Source organism: the organism of the source record quoted next, unplaced genomic scaffold (assembly GCF_019419815.1).
Source record: "Pyrus x bretschneideri cultivar Hongxiangsu unplaced genomic scaffold, Pyrus_bretschneideri_v1 Contig57, whole genome shotgun sequence".
NCBI lineage: Eukaryota > Viridiplantae > Streptophyta > Magnoliopsida > Rosales > Rosaceae > Pyrus > Pyrus x bretschneideri.
In genome coordinates this window covers 1,751,676-1,770,356 of record NW_025999795.1, presented here as the reverse complement: position 1 = coordinate 1,770,356, position 18,681 = coordinate 1,751,676, and the positions used below count along the sequence as shown (strand labels likewise).

The window sequence follows — 18,681 nt, the reverse complement described above, 5'->3', positions numbered from 1 at the left end:
CCGTGCCAACAAAACAAGAACATTGTATTCATCTCGAGAGTTAAAAACGTAAGAAGTTTCCCTATGGCAACGTATAAGGCAAAGGCAATTCCTTAGTTTGATGCTAAAATAATAGTGACTAAATCGCGTGTTGTACATGTATTTTGAATTTTCAAGGCATCCAAAAGTATCAAGGTGCGAGGCATGTACAGTTAAGATTATACAAACGAAACGTGTGAAAATCTATGTTGATGATTTCCATGATTCGGTTATATACAGTCTTGGGAATCCGGAGATTCATGTTGAAAGCAAAGATGTTGAGATCCAAATTCCGAGCGACACAATCCCAACCGTAGCAAAAGCTTGGCCGAATTCATATACAACATTTTGTTGTTGAAATGGCAAACCTTGCCAGTCTGTCCGCCTGCGGATGAACAAAAAAACTAGAACAGAAAATCTTGAAAATTTAAGAGGAAGGTGAAAATCAAGATTGCAGAGCAGATAGATACATACCCTAAATCTGCTATGACAATGCTGATGTTATCTTGCGAGCGTTGATCCTGTTCGATGTATGAAAATATAAGAACCCAAGTAAAAAATCTGACTAATATGTGTAGAGTGAAACATATATTCTATGTAATTTGTTACCAGAGCAGCTTCAGCAAGCGCATCGCAAGCTAGCTGCAAAACAGACGGAATAAACGGCGGTACATTTAAGCATCGGATCACCACTTGAATTACAATGTTAAAGAAGATTGATGCATTCAAATGAAGGCAGTAGTTAAACCTGCACATCTCCATGTTCTCGAAGCTGATTCCTCACAAAAGTCACCGCATCTGAGCTGAACGAGTGACCAAATTTTACATGAGCGATTAAATTGATGAGAAAACATGACAATTATCTGCTTTTCTACCAAGTGTGTTAAATCCAACGGACCTGTTTATGTAGTCCCATAAGCCATCCGATGCTAACAGGACAAATTCTGAATCTGTCCCGAAAGTTACTTGAAAAACATCTGGAGATGCAGTAACAAGGTCTCCACTGAATTGTACTCTGGCATAACATAAAAGGGGTTTGAATCAAAGTATTCTTAGACAGACACAATGACATTCTAAAATACAGAGAAAGAACAATCTAATTTACGCTACTTACTCCGCTACTCTCTATTTTGAAAGTTTAGTGTAGTGCAGAAACTAAATGCTTATGAAAGTGTTCTACGTCGTACTGGCTAGCAATGAACTGATCAAAAGCGTCCTAAACTACAAGAAGCAAACAAATCGATGAAACTAGTCGTCAAGAACACAAGGATTACCCACCGAGAAGCAAATTTTTCTGTCCATCTCCCAACTTCAACTCCTTTCTTCACCATCCTTTACATTACCAAATGCACAAAACTATCAGTATATGCATATTCCGATCATCTACATATCAACGAAAAATAGCTGATAATAATTGATCGTATTTTTGGAAGGATGAACAGAAAATTAAAAGACTGAACTCGTTTTTCTTTGTCTTGAACCGCATGTCACCAAAAGCACGAGAGACAGCAATGTCACCACAAATTCTTCCGTTGCTGATCTATAGACGCCATAAGTTGTCATAACAGATTCAACATATAAATTATCGATGTCATTAAAAAGGAGTTTCTAAGCTCTCATATTATACAGAAGAAAATTGAGAATCGTAAACAAAGAATAGAAAAACACACCCATCCACCTGCTTCTCTGATTCTTTTGATTTCTTGAAGAGAGGCCTTGTTGCTCCCGTACGGTCTATGAGGATGCGTAAGCACCTCCGCCTTTCCAGAACAAGATTGAACCTGCATCAGCCAGTCAGCTGATAAATGCAGCAAATTACATACAAGTTGCAATCCTTAAATTTATTGTTTCATCGTTTTCCTATCGCACTCAACCTTAACATTCCTACACTCGTATCATTTTCTGGCTTTTGACAAATGAAGTTCTGCACGAAATACAAATACCGAAACAAGGTACATACCACACAAGAATCACCAACATGTGAAATGACCAGTGTATCGTTTCCAACGAACATCAGGGTAGCTGTCGAACCAGATTCATCTTCCTCCCCATTGCTTTCGAGCCTTTACAAAATCAAACACCATCTAAACCTTCAACCCAATTATATACGTGTATACAAAACATATTTGAGGCTACATGGTTTACACATTTGATGCAAAGTAAACCAAAATGAATTTACGAGCTTCTTTGCTACGACTTTTGGAATGACTGTAAGTGTTTTCTGATAACCAAAAGTGCTTCTCTCAAAAGTTCTACATATTTATAATAAAAACGTCTAACATAAGTGCTTACAAGCAAAAGTTCTTCCGACCAAACAGTCCAAACGAACTTACCAGTTTAACAATTTGGAGTCAATTTTTTCAAACGCCTCCTGCAATGCTTCTCTAATGGCCTTGAAGTCGTTTCCACGCAGTAGCAGCCCGCCCTGCAAAGCCGCACAACACTCCTTGTAGAGCTCTTCCCTGTTACAAAAAACAGTTTTAATCCGTCACTACAAAAATTGGCAATACCTAGCAAAACGCCAAATGCGCGAGTATGTAATTTTCTTAGACTAGTATATCATGTCGCATATGATCTTCGAGTCTAAACATTTTATCTCTCGCTCTTTTAATCTCAATAAAGTGAAGCAAAATCAAAGACATCGGCTCGGCTAGGTTTTTTAGTATAATTTTAGTATGTTCATACTCCAACTATTAAGATTTTAACGAATTGGAAATAGTGATGTCAAACCTGAGGAACTTGACCGAGTTGAACCCTGCATGGCCGTCAAAAACGGCGGCAAATGAGAACCCTTCAAGGCCATCAGACCGGACAACGACAGCGTCTTCCATCTCCTCCCGGGCACCCTGCAGACTCGTCGAACCCCATCGGATTCCCCCCACGTCGGTCAGGGCAGAACCCGGCGCAGTCTATTGCAATGGCGGAGCAGCTTCTGCTTCTAGCTTTTATGTTAAAGCTGCTTTTTTCGGCTGCGCTCTTGAATGAGCCGCCGTGGTATTTGGTTAGGAGGAACCTATGCAGCTGTGGGCTTATCAAAGCCATTTTATCACCAGTAGTAGTAGTACTACTGGTACTGAGTTAAATCGGTGAGTTGGGACGAGTTCAAGTTCAGAATTAGGAGGAATGGTGGTGGTGGTGGTTGTGGAGGTGAATTGTTGTTGTGAAGGATAAGAGAGAATGAAGCTGCACCTCTAACTGGATTAACAGATTGGGTAGGAACGTGGGACCCCTTTACATTACCATTTGACACTTTGACCTTTCACCACAGGCCACGTCATATGTGGCCCACTTTAAGGTGGGGTCCTAAAGATGCTGACCAAGATTCAATACTATCAATAGGTAGAGAGCTGCTCTAAGAACTAAGTTTTAGCCTCAATATAAACTCTTGTTATGTGTTTGGAAAGTCCACTATCTGTCCAATAGACGATAGCCACATGATAGTTTAATGACATGAAAGAACCTTTTTTTGAAGAGCTACTTCAAAGGACGATCTGTCATGTGTACCCGATTCATCTAAGTTATTCTCCTTTTTAGGTTTTGCAAATATTACTCAATACACCTTTAAACATCACATACCCAATAAGAACACCTTTAAGCATCACGTACTCAATACAAACACCATCTAAACAGCGCACTTGTTAGGTCATCATGATCCAGTGAGCAACACATTGACAATTGGCCTATATCTGGCTCTTACTCCATCTTGATTGGTCTATTACCCACATCCATCGGGTCATTTGTAGGCATTCGTACTTGATGCATGTTCGCACCCTAAATAGGAGGAAGGGAAGGAGAGGGAGATGCTGACGTGGTTTAATCGTAACCGTTTAAAATGCTGACGTGGTTGAATCGAATACTCCTCCCTAAAAAAATCGTACGTACACATCAAGTGGGTCATTTGTAGGCGTTCGTACTTGATACATGTTTGTACCCTAGAAAAACCGTAGAGTGCTATCAATAGAATTTTTCTAGATAGCAGGGAGGAGAAGCAAAAATGATTTAGTGATAGATTAAGAAGCAAAAACTTAATTATAGATAATAGCCTCCAGATTACAATAGAACATGAACTAATGGTGTATCTAATCCACTAATCCACTTTTAAGTAAATTCTTCTTTCAAATAAGAAGGCCCTGGCTTGAAGGGGTCGGATTCTTCATATGCCTCTGGTCTAAAAAACCCAGCATCGTTCACTCGGTTGCTTATCACTTGAAGGATGGCTTTCTTCTTGCCCCCATATTCGTCTCTGTTGTTCTCCACATACTCAATAGCCTCGGCCGCTACGTCATTGACAAAATCAAACCGGTTATCTTCCGATAGCAGTAGTCTCTCGATGTCCATTCCCAAGAGCTGTCCTCCGTCTTTTACCTTCCGAACCTGCTCCTCGAGGAATGGTACTCTCTCCATCTTGTATCCCAGCATGTCATCTTTCTTTGTCTAAAGAAGGAAAAATTTGCAAACACTTTCACGTCACTGATCAACACCAACAAAAAGGATAATGATAAGGATCAAAAACAACATAAAGACTGCATGCCTACAACGGATCTTGTTACGCGAGTCATAGAAAATCAGCTGGAAAATGCCAAATTTGCAGATAAACAACCAGATCCATTTCCATACACTAGAACTCGCCATGGGAGCTAGCTCAAATTGTCAATAGATAATGAGTAATGGGTTGTTTCTACAATATCACAGAATCGCCACACATTTTATTATCGGATTAAATACACGCCGAAACCAAATTACAGAACCATGAACATGAGTTTATACTAAATTTCAAGCCATATATCCTTTTGATAAGCATTCACTTACATGAACATTTAAATTTAGACACGTGAAAACTCTAAATTCCTGCTCCTCGTAATAACACCAGAACTTATAGTTATTCTCCGCCGTGAATTAGTTCTACCTCCAAAATTGGATTGCTTAAAGCTTGCCAAAAGTTTTAAAAACCATTAATGAGGCCTCGTTCGGTGTATAAGATTGGATTGGATAACTCACTACATTCAACGTATGCTAAAGCAATAAATCGATGTCAACTTCCCAATTTTGTCTTACGTCGAAGCTAGAAGATTGATCAGTCACGAAGAAAACGTACGCAACAAAATTTGAAAGTTGACATCCAATTCTTCATTCAACATATATCGAATCTAGTAACTATCCGATCCAAATTCCAATCCTCGATATCAACGAGTCCCACAATCTTCTTCTTTCTTTTGTCCACCATTTCTTTTAGTGCTCAATGAAATACAATTCCCAACCATCAAACTCAACAATTTCTATACTATTTAAGCATTAACAAGGAAAATTAAGGAAAATTTAATTGGGTTTTCTCTTTTGTACCAGTTTTCTTCGCCGCCACACTCTGCGACCTCTGCCATCTTTCTGCATCCGGGAAATCACCTGCAAAATGTTTCACGTCAAAGCAACATAAACAAAACTTTATCTCACTACGTAAAATCGGCTGCATAAATCATACAACGCCACTGCACTCGGTTTTGCGCCAAAATTTTAAAAAATAATAATAATCACAGAAAACAAAATTGAGAAGAAACCCAACTAATACAGTAAGAAAAGGCAACGATTTCTAACCTTCGGCCTCATGGAAAAGCTCAAAATCGCCGAACTTTCCACTCTCAGCTGCATCCTCTGCAGTGAAAAAAAATAAGAATCAACTTAAAAAATAGTAAGAAATTAAGAATTTGAATTTCGCGGATACTGGACTTTATTTTTATCCAAATTATTTTAGAGAGAGAGAGAGAGAGAGAGAGAGAGAGAGAGAGAATTACATGGGAAGGAGGTGAGAGAGTGAAGACGGGGAGCGTCGAGAAAGCCATCGCTGTGCGTTGGCCGTTGCGTTATCCCCTCCTCCGCCTTCCACCTTCCTTAGGTTTATGCTTTAGCTGTTCGCGGCAAAAATGTCCTCACACTAATCTGAATTTACATGTATGCCATCGCATTTGATACGATCGTCCACGTAAGCAAACCACGAATGACATGTTGAGAACGGAACCATGAAAGGACCGAAATGATTCCAGCATGCCTGATATTTTTTTATACATAAAAAACCTAGAATTGTTTTCTTATTTCTTTCATTGGATTCGATTTAAGGATACTAACTCTTAGTACAGTTAATTGACGTTACTGTTGATTTTGTTTGAGGGACTTAGGTGATCAAAAAAAAAAAAAGAAGTAAGCGAGAATTAATTTTTATTTTTATTATCCTTTTATTTTATTCCCTGAAGTCTTATAAAAGTACTACTTTTTCTTTGCTTTGTTTTGTTTTTTTGTTTTTATTCTTTGAAGTCTCTAATAGTCTTACTTTTTTGTTTTTTCACTTTAAAAAAATTATTACTTTTTCTTTTGCTTTTTTCTTTTTTTTTTATTCCCCTCATTTTTCCTTCCTTGGTTCTTCCGCTCGCATCTAGAAAGGACTTTTATTTTGATAATGAGTCATGATAATGGACGTGGGGGTTGAGTTGAGAAAAGGACAAAAATAACCTCACACCAAAACCAAATGACGGTGGTTAGTAACTTAAGAGAGCGTTATTTTAAGGGTGAGACTTTAGGCCCCAAACTCAAATGACATTCCTTATTTTTCTTATATCAAGAGAGTGATTTCAAGTGAGACTTTAGGTCCCTCGTGAGCTAAAATTTTATCTCTGCCACTAGACATGTTGAGTTACTTGAAATGAAAACATTCATGAATGAGAATGATATTTGATTATTCATGCATGAGATAAGCTGCTGAGTGATTGCCTAACTTGCTTAACCACTTAATTTTTAATTTGTTGTGCTAATAACGTATGATATGTCAAAAAGTAAGATTATACAGAAAAATATCTTCTCATAAGTAACATCGAACAAACCAAAAAGTGAGATTATACAGATAATATCTTCTCATAAGTTAACATCGAACAAATGACTTTAGATGGCAACAGGAATTTTGAAATCCAACTTTATTCCTCTAATTTTGAAGTTAGATTTCAAAATTCTTGTGGATCCCATCAACTTTATGATTCTCAATATTCAGTAAATACTGGAGTATCTTATAATCAGAATTCAATTCCGCCCTTTAATTCCTATACCTTTACGTAAATGTCCCATTATTACTATGTTGAATTGCTTTATGGTGACTATATCAATAATAAGAATGCTCATTGGTATTACAAGGAAAAATCGCGGACATTGGTGCCAACCGCTTAATTTTCCAAAAATAAAAAATAAAGTATTGAAACCCTTTGAAAAAAGTTAAGAAAACTAATAAAAATAACTTGAAAATTTTGAGTTTTAATCAAAAGGACAAAAAAAAATATTGTAAGTAAATAGTACCATGAGTGACTTTTTAGAGTAAAAATATCATTTTTGTTAAAAATAAATAGTATCAAAAGTATTTTGTTAAAACTCCCTTTAAATTTAGTACTATTTTTTCTTGAAATATTGGTTGCTATTTGATAGTAGTACGTACAAGAAGTATTTTCTCTCATGTTTTTCTTGGAAACCAGCACCACCATCATCGCCTTATTCCTTCTCGGCATCCACCCATCATGGCACCTCCATTAACAAATGATCTCAAGTATGCAAGAATATAGTGTTGAATATATGGCGGGTTACAATTAACCTAGATATTATTCTACTAAAAACTCAATTCCTAGTTGACTACGGAAGGATTGCTTCTTTGAAAGTTGTATTTTTCACGATCATCAAAGTTGGTATTCCTTAGATGCCCGGACAAATTTGGAAAATGAGAGGGCAAACTTTGTTGTAAAAGAAAAGTTGTTTTTTGGTGATTGAAATATTGTAGGTTTGAGTCTTGAAGCAATCTCTTTGCAAAATAAGAGTAAGATTGCGTGCGATATACGTTTTCCCGATCCTCGCAAAGTAGAGAGTTTTGTTGGATTAGACTCGCCAAAGTAGGTATTATTAGTTGCGGGCCGACAATGTCAACAGGGAAAGGGGTGGTTATGCACAAATTTTTGGTATTCCATGTCCTGCAGGACATTGGCGAAAGTGAGAAGTCTAGAGAGAGGGACAACAGCGAGAAAAGGGGTGGCTGTCACGGGCCGACGATATGGACACGGAAAGTGCCAAGGGTGAGAGCGGCTGGGAGAGGGTGTTTGTGAGTTTTTCATTTCTTAACTATTTTAAAAAGAGCAAAAATTAAAATTTTAAAGAATAATTCTAAAGGTGGATTGTGTTTATAAGATTGTGGGGGTGTTAATAAAAACACTCTAACAAAAACATATCAAAATAAGATACATAGGAGATGTAAAAAATCCTACGTAAACTGTTTTGACAAAAAATAGAACGCAGTTTTATTTATTCCAAAGGATACGCCAAAATCTTATACATACTGACATTCTTCACTTTGTTGTCAAATTTAAAGCAACGTCAAAATTTTCCCTTTGTTTTTGTTTTGTTTTGTTTTTTTTTTTTTTTGATGAGGGGCTCACATATTTCTTTATTTATTGTTTAATTTATTATTAAATTCTGAGCCACTTGATATTATAAATAACTAAAAAGCATTTTAATATGAAATCTCAGTTAAAATATGATAGTTTACAAAAAAAAAAAAAAAATTGCCACATCAACTATAGAAATGAAATTTAAAATTTTTATTTGACATATAAGGACGGTCAAAATCTCTCTTGTTGTAATAAATTCGGTTCAATGAACATTTCCTAAACATTTGCGATTAGCTTTTGATTGATATACGGATACAACTGCAACAAGATGCCTGTGATATGGTTCGAACTCACTTTGCCATTAAAGAGAAATCAAGTTGTAAATCTAATGCAAAAGTTTCAAGCAAGGTGTTTAGAATCATTTTAGCAAAAGCAAAGACAAATGTATATATAAAAAAATATCTTTTCAAGTTTGTCCTTAGACTACATGTACTATTTGAGGACTGAGATTCTCTCCGAGTCCCTTCCATATGGATACTTTAGATCCTTCAATTTGAGAGTTGAAGAGACTCAGAGATGGAGGAGAAGGAAGAAGATGAACAAAAGAAAGTAACACATGAAAGAAGATAAGTAGGAGAAGGTGAAGATGGAAGACGATGAATAGGAGAAGGTGAAGGTGAGCAGGGAACTAATTCAGTTGAACGAAAACGATTGAAGGATTTAGATAGAAGCCGGAGAAGATTATATTTTATTGTATGACACATAATAGTTAGATCAACTGATCAAAACAGTGTATCTGTTTCTTAAGGCTGAGATAGAAGTTGTCGAATTCATAACTAGCCCGACCTTTTTTGGTAATATTAGCCTTCCTCGAACGTAAAAAGAAAATTAGCTCTCCCTGTAAACTTTCCAAGCTCCACCTTTGGTTTGTTCACTTGCTTACGAGTCTGAATCGAGTTCGAATTCTGTTCTTATAAATTAAAATAATTTAAAATATCTCTTAATTATTAAGATAATGTGTTTGTATTATTACGCTCGAAGAGTCCCTTTTATATTTCCCTAAATTAGGGTACATAGCCGACAATGTGTACTATGCAGACCGCGTACTCTCCATTACCTCACAACTTTTGTAGTACGTTATCCCAAATTTATGCCTAAGCCCCGTTAAACCGTCATCTTCATGTGAAAGAGGAGGGATTTTTCAACATGTGACCGATATACGAGATGGTATATCATGTATTACATACAAATAGTAGGATTTGTGTGTTAAAAGTTAATAACTGAAAAAATAAAATTTTTTATCACTTACATAAAAATAACGTCTGTCTTCCCGTCATAGTGAAAAATTTCTCGTGAAACAGACTATAAAAATAAACAATTATTAACAAAAGTAATTATTTATTATTACCTCACAGTTGGGTGTTGGGGAAAGTAAAGTAAACCAGACTGAACTGGTAAATCTGGCAGCTCGCCTCCACTGACTCTGCAAATTGGACTCCTCTCTCTTTATCTCTCTCCTCCCTCTCTCTATAGATTCTGCAAATCTTCTAGGGTTTTCAAACTTGAACAATTTTCTCACGCTTTCCGACGAACCAAACAGGAAAGAAGGAAAATGGAAAACAGAAAAAACAGAGGAGGACAAAGGACACTAGGAAAATGACCGAGCTCAGAACTCAGAAGTAACCCTTACCCTTTGCTTCTTTGACTCCTGGACCAAGACAATCTGAACCCCTAGACCTCCGATTCCCGGAAAGTTGTGTACTTTTCCCTGAAAGTTGTGTGCTTTCCCGGAAAGTTAAGAATCCTAGGTTTTTGAGAGAGGTGGTTTTGGGAGATGGACAGGTCTAGATCTAAGCGGTACTACTATGAACAGGACTACGATACGGAGACTGTGGGTAGGACAAGGCCTCGGTACAACCACCACTATGCGAACAACAACAACCACCGCCACCGCGGAAGTAGCGGTGGCGGCGGCGGCGGTGGTGGAAGACCCAATAAGCCGCCTCAGCAGGACCCGTCGGTTACGGTAACTACGACGTACCGTATTCTCTGTCACGATATGAAGGCTGGAGGGGTGATTGGGAAGTCCGGTAGCATCATTAAGTCGATCCGGCAGCACACCGGCGCATGGATCAACGTGCATGAACTGATTCCCGGAGACTGAGGAGCGGATTATTGAGATTTCCGATACGCGGCGGCGGGACCCGGAGGGGCGAATGCCGTCGTTCTCGCCGGCCCAGGAGGCGCTATTTTTGGTCCATGAGAGGATTCTGGAGAGTGATGGTGCTGGGTTTGGCGGTGAGGAGGAGGATGAGTATGGTGGCGGGGTTAGAGGAGGTGGCGGCGGCGGCGGCGGTGGTGGGAATCGAGTGGCGACGCGGCTGGTCGTGTCGAGAATGCATGTGGGGTGTTTGCTTGGGAAGGGTGGGAAGATAATTGAGCAAATGAGGATGGAGACAAAGACCCAGATTAGGGTGTTGCCTAGGGATCAAAATCTGCCCCGCTGTGTTTCGATGTCGGAGGAGATTGTTCAGGTTTCGGAACTTACAGATTTACCTGCATTCTGATTCATGTGTTGCATGTCACATATTGATGAACCTTTCAGCTGCATTCCATTTTTAGTAATAGGTGCCATGTTTGGAAACTTTTGTTTCCGGTTAAGCTTAGTAAAAACTGCGAAAACCATCAGACCGGACATAAAACCGATTGTTGGAAGCGCGATGATTTAGTAAATGACCTGTACTGCGAGTGAATTAGGCTGATTGAAGGAGTGTTTTCGTGTCCGCGGAATTTGCTGAGGTGTTTGTAGTTCTACTTGGTAGTATTTTTGTGAAGAAATTTGTAGATTTTAGTTGCATCTTGTTGGACAGGAGAGTGTTAAGCGGATTTAAACATCTCTTTCGATATTTAGTTACCTTGAAGTTTGTTTTATGTAAACCATTGATTGGCTTGAATGGCTTACGCTACGCTTTTAAGATACCACTAAGCGTGTGTTGCATTTCTGCTGCAGGTAGTAGGCGATCCGAATAATGTAAAGAATGCTGTGGCAATTATTTCATCACGCTTGAGGGAGAGTCAGCATCGGGATCGCAGTCATTTCCAGGGGCGAGTGCATTCACCTGAACGGTTCTTTCCTCCTGACGATGATTATATTCCTCATATGAACAATGCAGGACGGAAGGCACCCATGGATGGGGCTCCCTTTGTACCGCGATTATCTAACCCCAATATCAGAAACAACAACTATGCCCCCCGTTCGTCTGGTTATCCAATTGAACCTGGGTCTGCTCATATGACTGATAATGTGCAGCCCTTTTCTGAAGACCTTGTGTTTCGAATACTCTGTCCAGTTGACAAAGTTGATCTTATAGTTGGAGATTCTGCCGGAATTATGGAATTGCTTCAAAATGAAATTGGTGTAGATGTCAAGGCTACAAACCCTGTGGTTGGTGAAGATGAACAGATAATCATAATCTCTTCCGAGGAGGTACTTCATAATTATCTGTTGTTTATCTCGATATATAGTAAACTTGTACGGGTGCATTTTCTTCTGTTTGTGTGCTGCTTTGAAGTGATGATACACCCCCATTGCGAGTGGCACTGCTAACTAGTCTGGACATGTTACTCGCAATGATTGGCTTTTGTATATGCTTATCCTCCCCCGCCTGCTTCTTTGTTCTATCTTTTTGTGGAAAGGTTTTGACCATTTAATGTGTGTGCATAGGGTCCTGATGACGAGCTGTTTCCAGCTCAGGAAGCTTTGTTGCATATTCAAACTCGCATTGTCGATCTTAGTCCAGACAAAGAGAACATTATAACTACTAGGTTACTTGTCCCAACAAGTGATATTGGCTGGTTAGAGGGAAGAGATGGGTTGTTATCGGAAATGAGGCGACTTACTGGTGCAGATATACAAATTCTTCCCATAGATGATCTTCCTGCGTGTGTATCAGGGGACGATGTGCTTATACAGGTTTGTCGTTCTATTCTACCTGCTAATTTGATGGAAATGCCAGACTTGTGGTTACATGCCTTTCTTCTCGTTCTTTGAGAGGCTTTCTTGGCTGACCTTTTTTGTTCGTTTGGCTGAATACCTTCTTAGCGACTTGAAAACTAAAAATGATGCTTAACTTTTGAAACATCAGATGATTGGTTCATTTTTAAGTGGGGCGTGTATCTTTAGATATAGGATGATCTTGGACTGTGCTATGTGAAAAATCTACTGGAAGAGATAAAAGGTCTGGTCGTCAGTTTTGCTGTTTGGCTAGAATTTCTTGTGAATGATTGCTTCTATCCCCTGCCTGAGTATTTGAATATGGCGTCTACATTTTGGTGTCTACATTTTTGCTGGACAAGATCATTTACGCTTTAGGCAATTCTGAATGGGTCCTACTTGTCATCTACAGATTGTAGGTGAAATAAAAGCAGCTCGAGATGCCCTTGTTGAGGTGACGTCAAGAATACGGAGTTACTTGTATAGAGAGTTGTTTCGAAAGGATACGACACCACCTGCTTTTGCACCAGGCTCTGTGGGCAGTGCTTTCGCAATGGAGCCATCTTTGAATAACACATTTCCAGTTCGTGAAGCTCATACTGGAAATGATCCTCCTATGAAAATGTATCAGAATGTGCAAACTGGGGGAATAGCACAGCCATCAAAGGTTGCTTTAAGAATGCTCATTTACTGTCCATCTTACAGTTTCTTTTCTCCTTTCAGTAATCACTGCATGGTTTTACTTGAGTATATCCTTCTTTCATTTCTTTGCGTAGGATGCTGGAAGGATTGCCAGTGAAACTGTGAAGCTAAACGAAAGTGAACGGCGTGAAGATGTTCCGAGTTCTTTGAATAGGTAGCAACTTTCTTCTCCGTTTAACTATTAAGGCCTCTTATTCATTATAGGCTCATTTTATTCCTTGTGTGTGTGTGTGTTTGTGTGTCTGGATTTGCTACCAATCAATGTTGAATTATTCATCTTATTGACGCTTTCTCAATATTTTCTGTTAGAATGCCTGTGACACTTGTCACTAGGAGTATACTTGAAGTTGTGATACCAGAGCAGGCAGTTTCAAAGCTCATAACGAAATCGAGAAACAAGCTTGCTCAGATCAGCGAGGTCAGCCTGATGAACTCTTTTAGTCGTTTGCCTTCTTTGTTTTCCGACTTTAGCTATGATTAATTGTATTTTGCGACTTGTATTTCAACCTAAACAGTTATCGGGAGCCAGTGTGACCCTGGTGGAGGATAGACCGGAGGAAACACAAAAGATCATTCGAATTTCAGGAACTCCAGAGCAGGCTGAGAGAGCTCAGAGCTTGCTTCAGGGCTTTATTTTAAGCAGTGAGTCTCTCTTTCTCTCCAAGTGTATGATGTTTGTCCGCCTACGTTCTTTCTTGCATTTCTGATGGTCTTCCTGTAATTTGACTCATAAACCCTCCTTTTTCATCAGCACAAGAAGACGGCCCTTAGACGAGCAAGAGCAACATCGATGCTAAAATTTTGAGCTGCTCTCGCACTCTCGCTGCATATTTTGCTATTCAGATCATTTCTGGATGTATTGTCCTGCAAGGTAGGGAGTTTTTGCTCCATAGTTTAGGCACACATCGGTTTATATGAATGTATCCACTGTAAATGTAATCTCTAAGAACGCTTTAGGTCTAGTTCTCTTCAACATTTCGATTTTCCTGCACGAATCTGGGACGTGGGAAAGCAATTTTTTTTTCGTCTGTGTGTATTATGTTTTGCGTTGATGATCGATGATCACGCATCCGGTGCTGTACTTATGCCGTGATCTTACATTAGATCATTGATGATTGCATGTTCAAGTGTTGCAAATCAAATTAAGCTGTGTATCACTTTTGGGGATGAATCTTTGCTACTGGTGGTGTGAACTGGCCAATTCTCATTCTCCTTCAAACACCAAGTACACCTTGTGAACTGGTCCTACCAAAAACACAGGTCTCCGCAAAGTCGTATATGGGGCCTGGCGCCTGTCCAGTGCCGGAAGGTCAAAGAAGTTGGTGATCCTATTAGTTCATTATTGGTTTACAGAATCATAGTACCCATTGGCTTCGGTTCTTGTTGGACTTATGTCGGATGTTCTCAAGTTCGAATCCTTCTATAATGCTAATGAGATATAAATACGAAACATTTTTATGGTAGAAATGAGTAAGGTCAGTTGGTTAGTGTAACGTGTTTGTCTGTTTGCACGAAAGTTCTGAATATCCCCCTCTAGAGTAGAGTAGTCTTTTAGAAGAAAACATAAAAGAAACGTAAGCACTCATGCTCTTAAGCCCCGTTGACTAGATGGGCCGAGTCACCAAACCCAACCCAACCCAACCCGAACTCGCTGAGTTAACCCACTCACTTTAGCGTTCACCATTCTCGTTATCCTTTGCCGCTTTTGACATCTCGGCCAGCTTTCCGCTCTCACTCTTCAGTCTCTTCTGCAACTCCTCCTCCTCCTCCTCTTCCTCCACCACCACCAATGGCAGCTTCCCTTCTTCTCTCTCCTCCCTTCCCCAACAACAACGGGTACTCTCTCTCTCACTCTCTCTCTCTCTCTCTCCAGAATTTCCATATAATTTCAGTTTTAATTTGTATTAATTATGATTATGCCGGTTTGATTCACCAAAGGTTGGATTTTTAGCAAAACAATTTCCAAAATATTTGAACAAATGGTTTTTACATAGTTGAATTTGTTGGGTTTTGAGTTGTTCATACAAGTATTGGGCTCTTACACTCTAATGCTTTTTCTTTGAACAATTCAGGGTGAGCCAAGTGTGCTTGCATCACATGTTGCACTCTGGCCATTTGCACAAAAGCAGCAATTTCTTCTCTGTTTGTCTCCCGAAAGCGAATTGCAGCTTCAAGCTTTTCATGGTACATGCTAGAAACTTTGACCTCTGTTGCGTCTCCAGAAACCTTGCTTCTGTTGGCTCATTGGATGGAAACCTGGCAGCCCAACAAAAGCACTTTCACAGGTGCAATTTTTTCCCTTCCCAAAGCTGCCTAGAAAAGCACTTTAACATGTACAGTTCCTTTGTTTTAGTTTTGTTTTGCTTTCTATTGATTTTTGCTGAGTGCAGTTTTGAACATAATTAGGCCTGTTTGGTGCTTAGGAATGGATTGGATTAGGTAACTCGTAAGACTATCTTGAAGTAAGAAATGAAGGGTATTTCATTTGTAGGGATTGGAGGGGATACGTTATAAGGTGTTGATATCCCACCAATTGGTGGGGATCGGAAGGGGTAATTTCATTTCATGAGTAATCCATTTTATACCTTCAACTTAGACAAAATTTGTTCATTTCTTCGTTAACATGCCTTGAATGTAGTAAGTATCCAGTCAAATTCAATCCTAAGCACCAAACGAGTCCTTAGTTTCATCTCAAAATGGTGAATCAACGACCCTAAACCAGTTGTAACGATTAGCAGGTTCAAAACTTCTTTTAAGCAATCAAGCGATAAATTAGACGGGATGAAAAGTTTTGAGAGAGAGCTGCAAGAGTTATTTGATGAAGTCAAAAGGATGATTATGATGGGGAACAAAAATGATGCCATAGACCTACTTCAGGCCAATTATGAAGATGTGAAGGAACGGATGGATGCCGGCATTAGAGGCATTGAAGAAGCTGCCACCATTGACATCATAGCTCTAGGATACATGGCTATTGGCGACTTGAAATTTGTTGGTTCCCTACTGGATATGGTAATTTCATTTTTCCTTATGTAGGAAAGGCATGTATAATTTTTCTCCCCCATTGCCCTATGTAAGATTATTGCTCTCCTTTTTTGTTTGTGCATTTTAATGGATGGCCAGTTGAATGAAGTTGTTGGCAGTCTAAAGGATGATGAACTGCTTCTGGATTCAGTTCTCGTGCATATGGGGAGCATGTATTCAACTTTGGGAAAGTTTGAGAAGTCAATGTCTGCATATAGGAGGGCTATTGGTAACATGGAGAACATATATGGTAAGTTCTCTTGTCAATTTGGAGCCTTTTCACGACTCGTAACTCAGTTGTCTATTGCCGAATGGCGTTATATGACTTCTTTGGTGAATGATACTAGATGGCTAAGTGACTTGATCAACTTAAAGACGTTATGATAATATTTTGTATTTAAGTCCTTTAGTTAGCATAACCTAACACAAAATGAAGTCATGATGTATGTGATTTTACATGATTCCATTGTGGCTTCACTGATTGTTGTCTGCAATATTGGAGCGTTTCTGTGTGTTTTGAGTGGTTATTGCCATCTTTTCTTCAGGGGAAAATAGTGTTTTTCTTATCACACCAATTTTGGGGATCGCAAAAGTTCTCACCTCCATCGGAAGAACTTCAAAAGCAGTAGAATTCTACAACCGTGCAATTACTCTTCTAGAATCAAGCAAAGGTGCTGAAAGTGAGGATTTGGTCATACCTTTATTTGGCCTTGGCTATCTTTTGCTCAAAGAAGGAAAGCCTACCGAGGCAGAAACTCCTTTTCTAAGGTTTAATTGCTCTCCGCCTTTCTGTAGATTGGATTACTTTGTTTCTTGTGCACCGACTGATTCTTAGCAGGTTTAGTTTGATCACTTTCATTGTTTCTCGTCGTTTTCAGAGTTTTGAACATATACAAAAAATTATATGGAGAAAATGATGGACGAGTTGGAGTGGCTATGTGCTCCCTGGCCCATGTGAAGTGTGCCGTGGGTAATTGTGCAATCTCTCTCTCTCTCTCTCTCTGCGCGCGTGTTTGTCTCTCTCTCAATAGCTTCTCAGTTTCACGACTCTGATTCTTTACAGGAAATGCAAATGAAGCCATCTCTTTATATAGAAAAGCGCTCGAAGTGATCACGTCTTCCAATTATATGGCCTTAGATGACAGCATAATGGAGAAGATGAGGATAGATTTGGCAGAGTTACTTCATGCTGTTGGAAGGTAGAGTTAATTCTACATTGCAATTATCTAATGCTAATTTCAGAAGAACTGGAAAGCATATTGTTCCACAGTTATTACATGATAGTGGCGGTTATTTAGTTATTATTCTTTGACTAGATGTTGACAGGTACAGTCGGTAGATATTGTAAATTTTCGTCATAAAACCTACAATTGATCCTTCTCTTTAAGCATATTAATTTTATGGAATGCTTGCAGAGGAAAGGAAGGCCGAGAGCTGCTGGAGGAATGTTTGATGATCACAGAGAGATATAAAGGTAAAGAGGACCCCAGCTCAGCGACACACCTTATTAATCTTGCAACTTCGCATTCACGGTCAAAGAATTATGCGGAGGCTGAGCGCCTGCTGAGGACAAGTTTGCAGATAATGGAAAAGACAGTGGGAGCTGATGATCAATCCATCACGTTCCCAATGCTGCACCTCGCCGTTACACTCTACCATCTGAAACGGGATGAAGAAGCTGAACAGCTTGCCCTGGAGGCTTTGCGCATTCGTGAAATAGCATTTGGAAACGATTCCCTTCCTGTTGGTATGTTGTTATTTCACTTAAGCTCAAATAAAATACGGGTTCATTTCACACTTGGTCCTCATCTGATGTGTTACGATGATGTATTTGGCAGCGGAGGCTCTTGACTGTTTGGTGTCGATTCAAACCAGATTAATGAAGGATGACGAATCGTTACTTGAGCAGCTGAAGAGGGTTTTGAGCATCCAAGAGAAAGAGTTCGGTGCCGAGAGCGAGGAGGTGATGATCACCCTGAAAAAAATTGTATTCTACTTGGAGAAACTAGGGAGGAAAAACGACATTTTCCCTTTGCAGAAAAGATTGTCTGCACTTCGATTGAAATTTAAGCAACGGATGCAACATTAATTGCTTGTGATTAAATACATTCAAGTATTGTAGTCGGTCCTAAACTTTAAATTTTAAAATTTTGGCACCGGTTTCGATGATTCAGGCGGGCATCGCTGATGAAGTCACACAACAATAATTAGGGTGTTGATTGTGATTTACGACTTAACGACAGCGAGGAACCTTGGAGTAGTTGTTTGGAGGAGTCACCGCCACTAAAAGGCAAAAAGATAAGACGTAGAGTAAACAACAGCGGGTGTATTGTCATGTGGAGTGTTCATCTATATTTTCAATAATGATATTTGGCTTCTTTGTTTCTGAAATTGACACGACTTTTCATATTGATCATTGAGATTTAAAATCGATATAATCGGTTTCTGAGTTTGTCCACCATCAATTATTTTGGTTTTTCCATGAAAATCTCTATTAAATAAGATTAAAATCATAAAAATAACCTCAAATTTTGTCAAATT

The 18,681-nt window shown here is 39.1% G+C and overlaps 4 protein-coding genes across 6 annotated transcripts; 2 read left to right on the top strand and 2 right to left on the bottom strand.

Annotated features, from left to right (window-relative positions):
- Positions 1 to 74: 74 nt before the first annotated feature.
- Positions 75 to 3,297, bottom strand: LOC103943402 (protein phosphatase 2C 57). Its single transcript, XM_009353702.3, is given in 12 exon segments — positions 75 to 403; positions 493 to 539; positions 628 to 660; positions 767 to 821; positions 917 to 1,033; positions 1,297 to 1,350; positions 1,479 to 1,558; positions 1,689 to 1,799; positions 1,979 to 2,081; positions 2,352 to 2,480; positions 2,749 to 2,924; positions 2,926 to 3,297. Coding segments are annotated over 12 exon segments (1,167 nt in total). The 5' UTR covers positions 3,061 to 3,297; the 3' UTR covers positions 75 to 276.
- A 727-nt stretch (positions 3,298 to 4,024) lies between these two features.
- On the bottom strand, positions 4,025 to 5,958 carry LOC103943403 (protein PLASTID TRANSCRIPTIONALLY ACTIVE 7). 2 transcript variants are annotated; one of them, XM_009353704.3, is made up of 4 exons: positions 5,805 to 5,958; positions 5,608 to 5,664; positions 5,359 to 5,418; positions 4,025 to 4,452 (listed from the first exon to the last, which is right to left on the bottom strand). In XM_009353704.3, the coding sequence occupies exons 1-4, from the start codon at positions 5,850 to 5,852 to the stop codon at positions 4,117 to 4,119; spliced, it is 501 nt and encodes a 166-aa protein (XP_009351979.1). In that variant the 5' UTR covers positions 5,853 to 5,958; the 3' UTR covers positions 4,025 to 4,116. The 2 variants fall into 2 exon arrangements, with proteins under 2 accessions (XP_009351979.1, XP_009351980.1); XM_009353705.3 differs by having other exon boundaries at positions 5,608 to 5,655; positions 5,805 to 5,915.
- Positions 5,959 to 9,851: 3,893 nt separating this feature from the next.
- Positions 9,852 to 14,287, top strand: LOC103943409 (RNA-binding KH domain-containing protein RCF3). The gene is given in 9 exon segments (XM_009353712.3): positions 9,852 to 10,581; positions 10,583 to 10,954; positions 11,431 to 11,907; positions 12,145 to 12,393; positions 12,827 to 13,081; positions 13,191 to 13,270; positions 13,426 to 13,534; positions 13,632 to 13,758; positions 13,868 to 14,287. Coding segments are annotated over 9 exon segments (2,016 nt in total). The 5' UTR covers positions 9,852 to 10,254; the 3' UTR covers positions 13,888 to 14,287.
- Positions 14,288 to 14,432: 145 nt separating this feature from the next.
- LOC103943407 lies at positions 14,433 to 18,309 on the top strand. Of its 2 annotated transcripts, none has more exons than XM_009353711.2 (9): positions 14,433 to 14,952; positions 15,189 to 15,401; positions 15,855 to 16,128; positions 16,240 to 16,390; positions 16,686 to 16,908; positions 17,019 to 17,110; positions 17,204 to 17,339; positions 17,556 to 17,887; positions 17,979 to 18,309. In XM_009353711.2, the coding sequence occupies exons 1-9, from the start codon at positions 14,906 to 14,908 to the stop codon at positions 18,227 to 18,229; spliced, it is 1,719 nt and encodes a 572-aa protein (XP_009351986.2). In that variant the 5' UTR covers positions 14,433 to 14,905; the 3' UTR covers positions 18,230 to 18,309. The 2 variants fall into 2 exon arrangements, with proteins under 2 accessions (XP_009351986.2, XP_009351985.2); XM_009353710.2 differs by having other exon boundaries at positions 15,189 to 15,449.
- Positions 18,310 to 18,681: the final 372 nt, after the last annotated feature.

Coding starts and splice junctions, on each gene's coding strand:
- LOC103943403 (XM_009353704.3), bottom strand. CDS start 5,852: ATGGCTTTCTCGACGCTCCCCGTCTTCACTCTCTCACCTCCTTCCCAT. Junction 5,665..5,804: donor CTCTCTCACCTCCTTCCCAT/GTAATTCTCTCT, acceptor TTTTCACTGCAG/AGGATGCAGCTGAGAGTGGA. Junction 4,453..5,358: donor TGTGGCGGCGAAGAAAACTG/GTACAAAAGAGA, acceptor TTCCTTCTTTAG/ACAAAGAAAGATGACATGCT.
- LOC103943407 (XM_009353710.2), top strand. CDS start 14,906: ATGGCAGCTTCCCTTCTTCTCTCTCCTCCCTTCCCCAACAACAACGG. Junction 17,111..17,203: donor CCATGTGAAGTGTGCCGTGG/GTAATTGTGCAA, acceptor GATTCTTTACAG/GAAATGCAAATGAAGCCATC. Junction 17,340..17,555: donor TTACTTCATGCTGTTGGAAG/GTAGAGTTAATT, acceptor GAATGCTTGCAG/AGGAAAGGAAGGCCGAGAGC.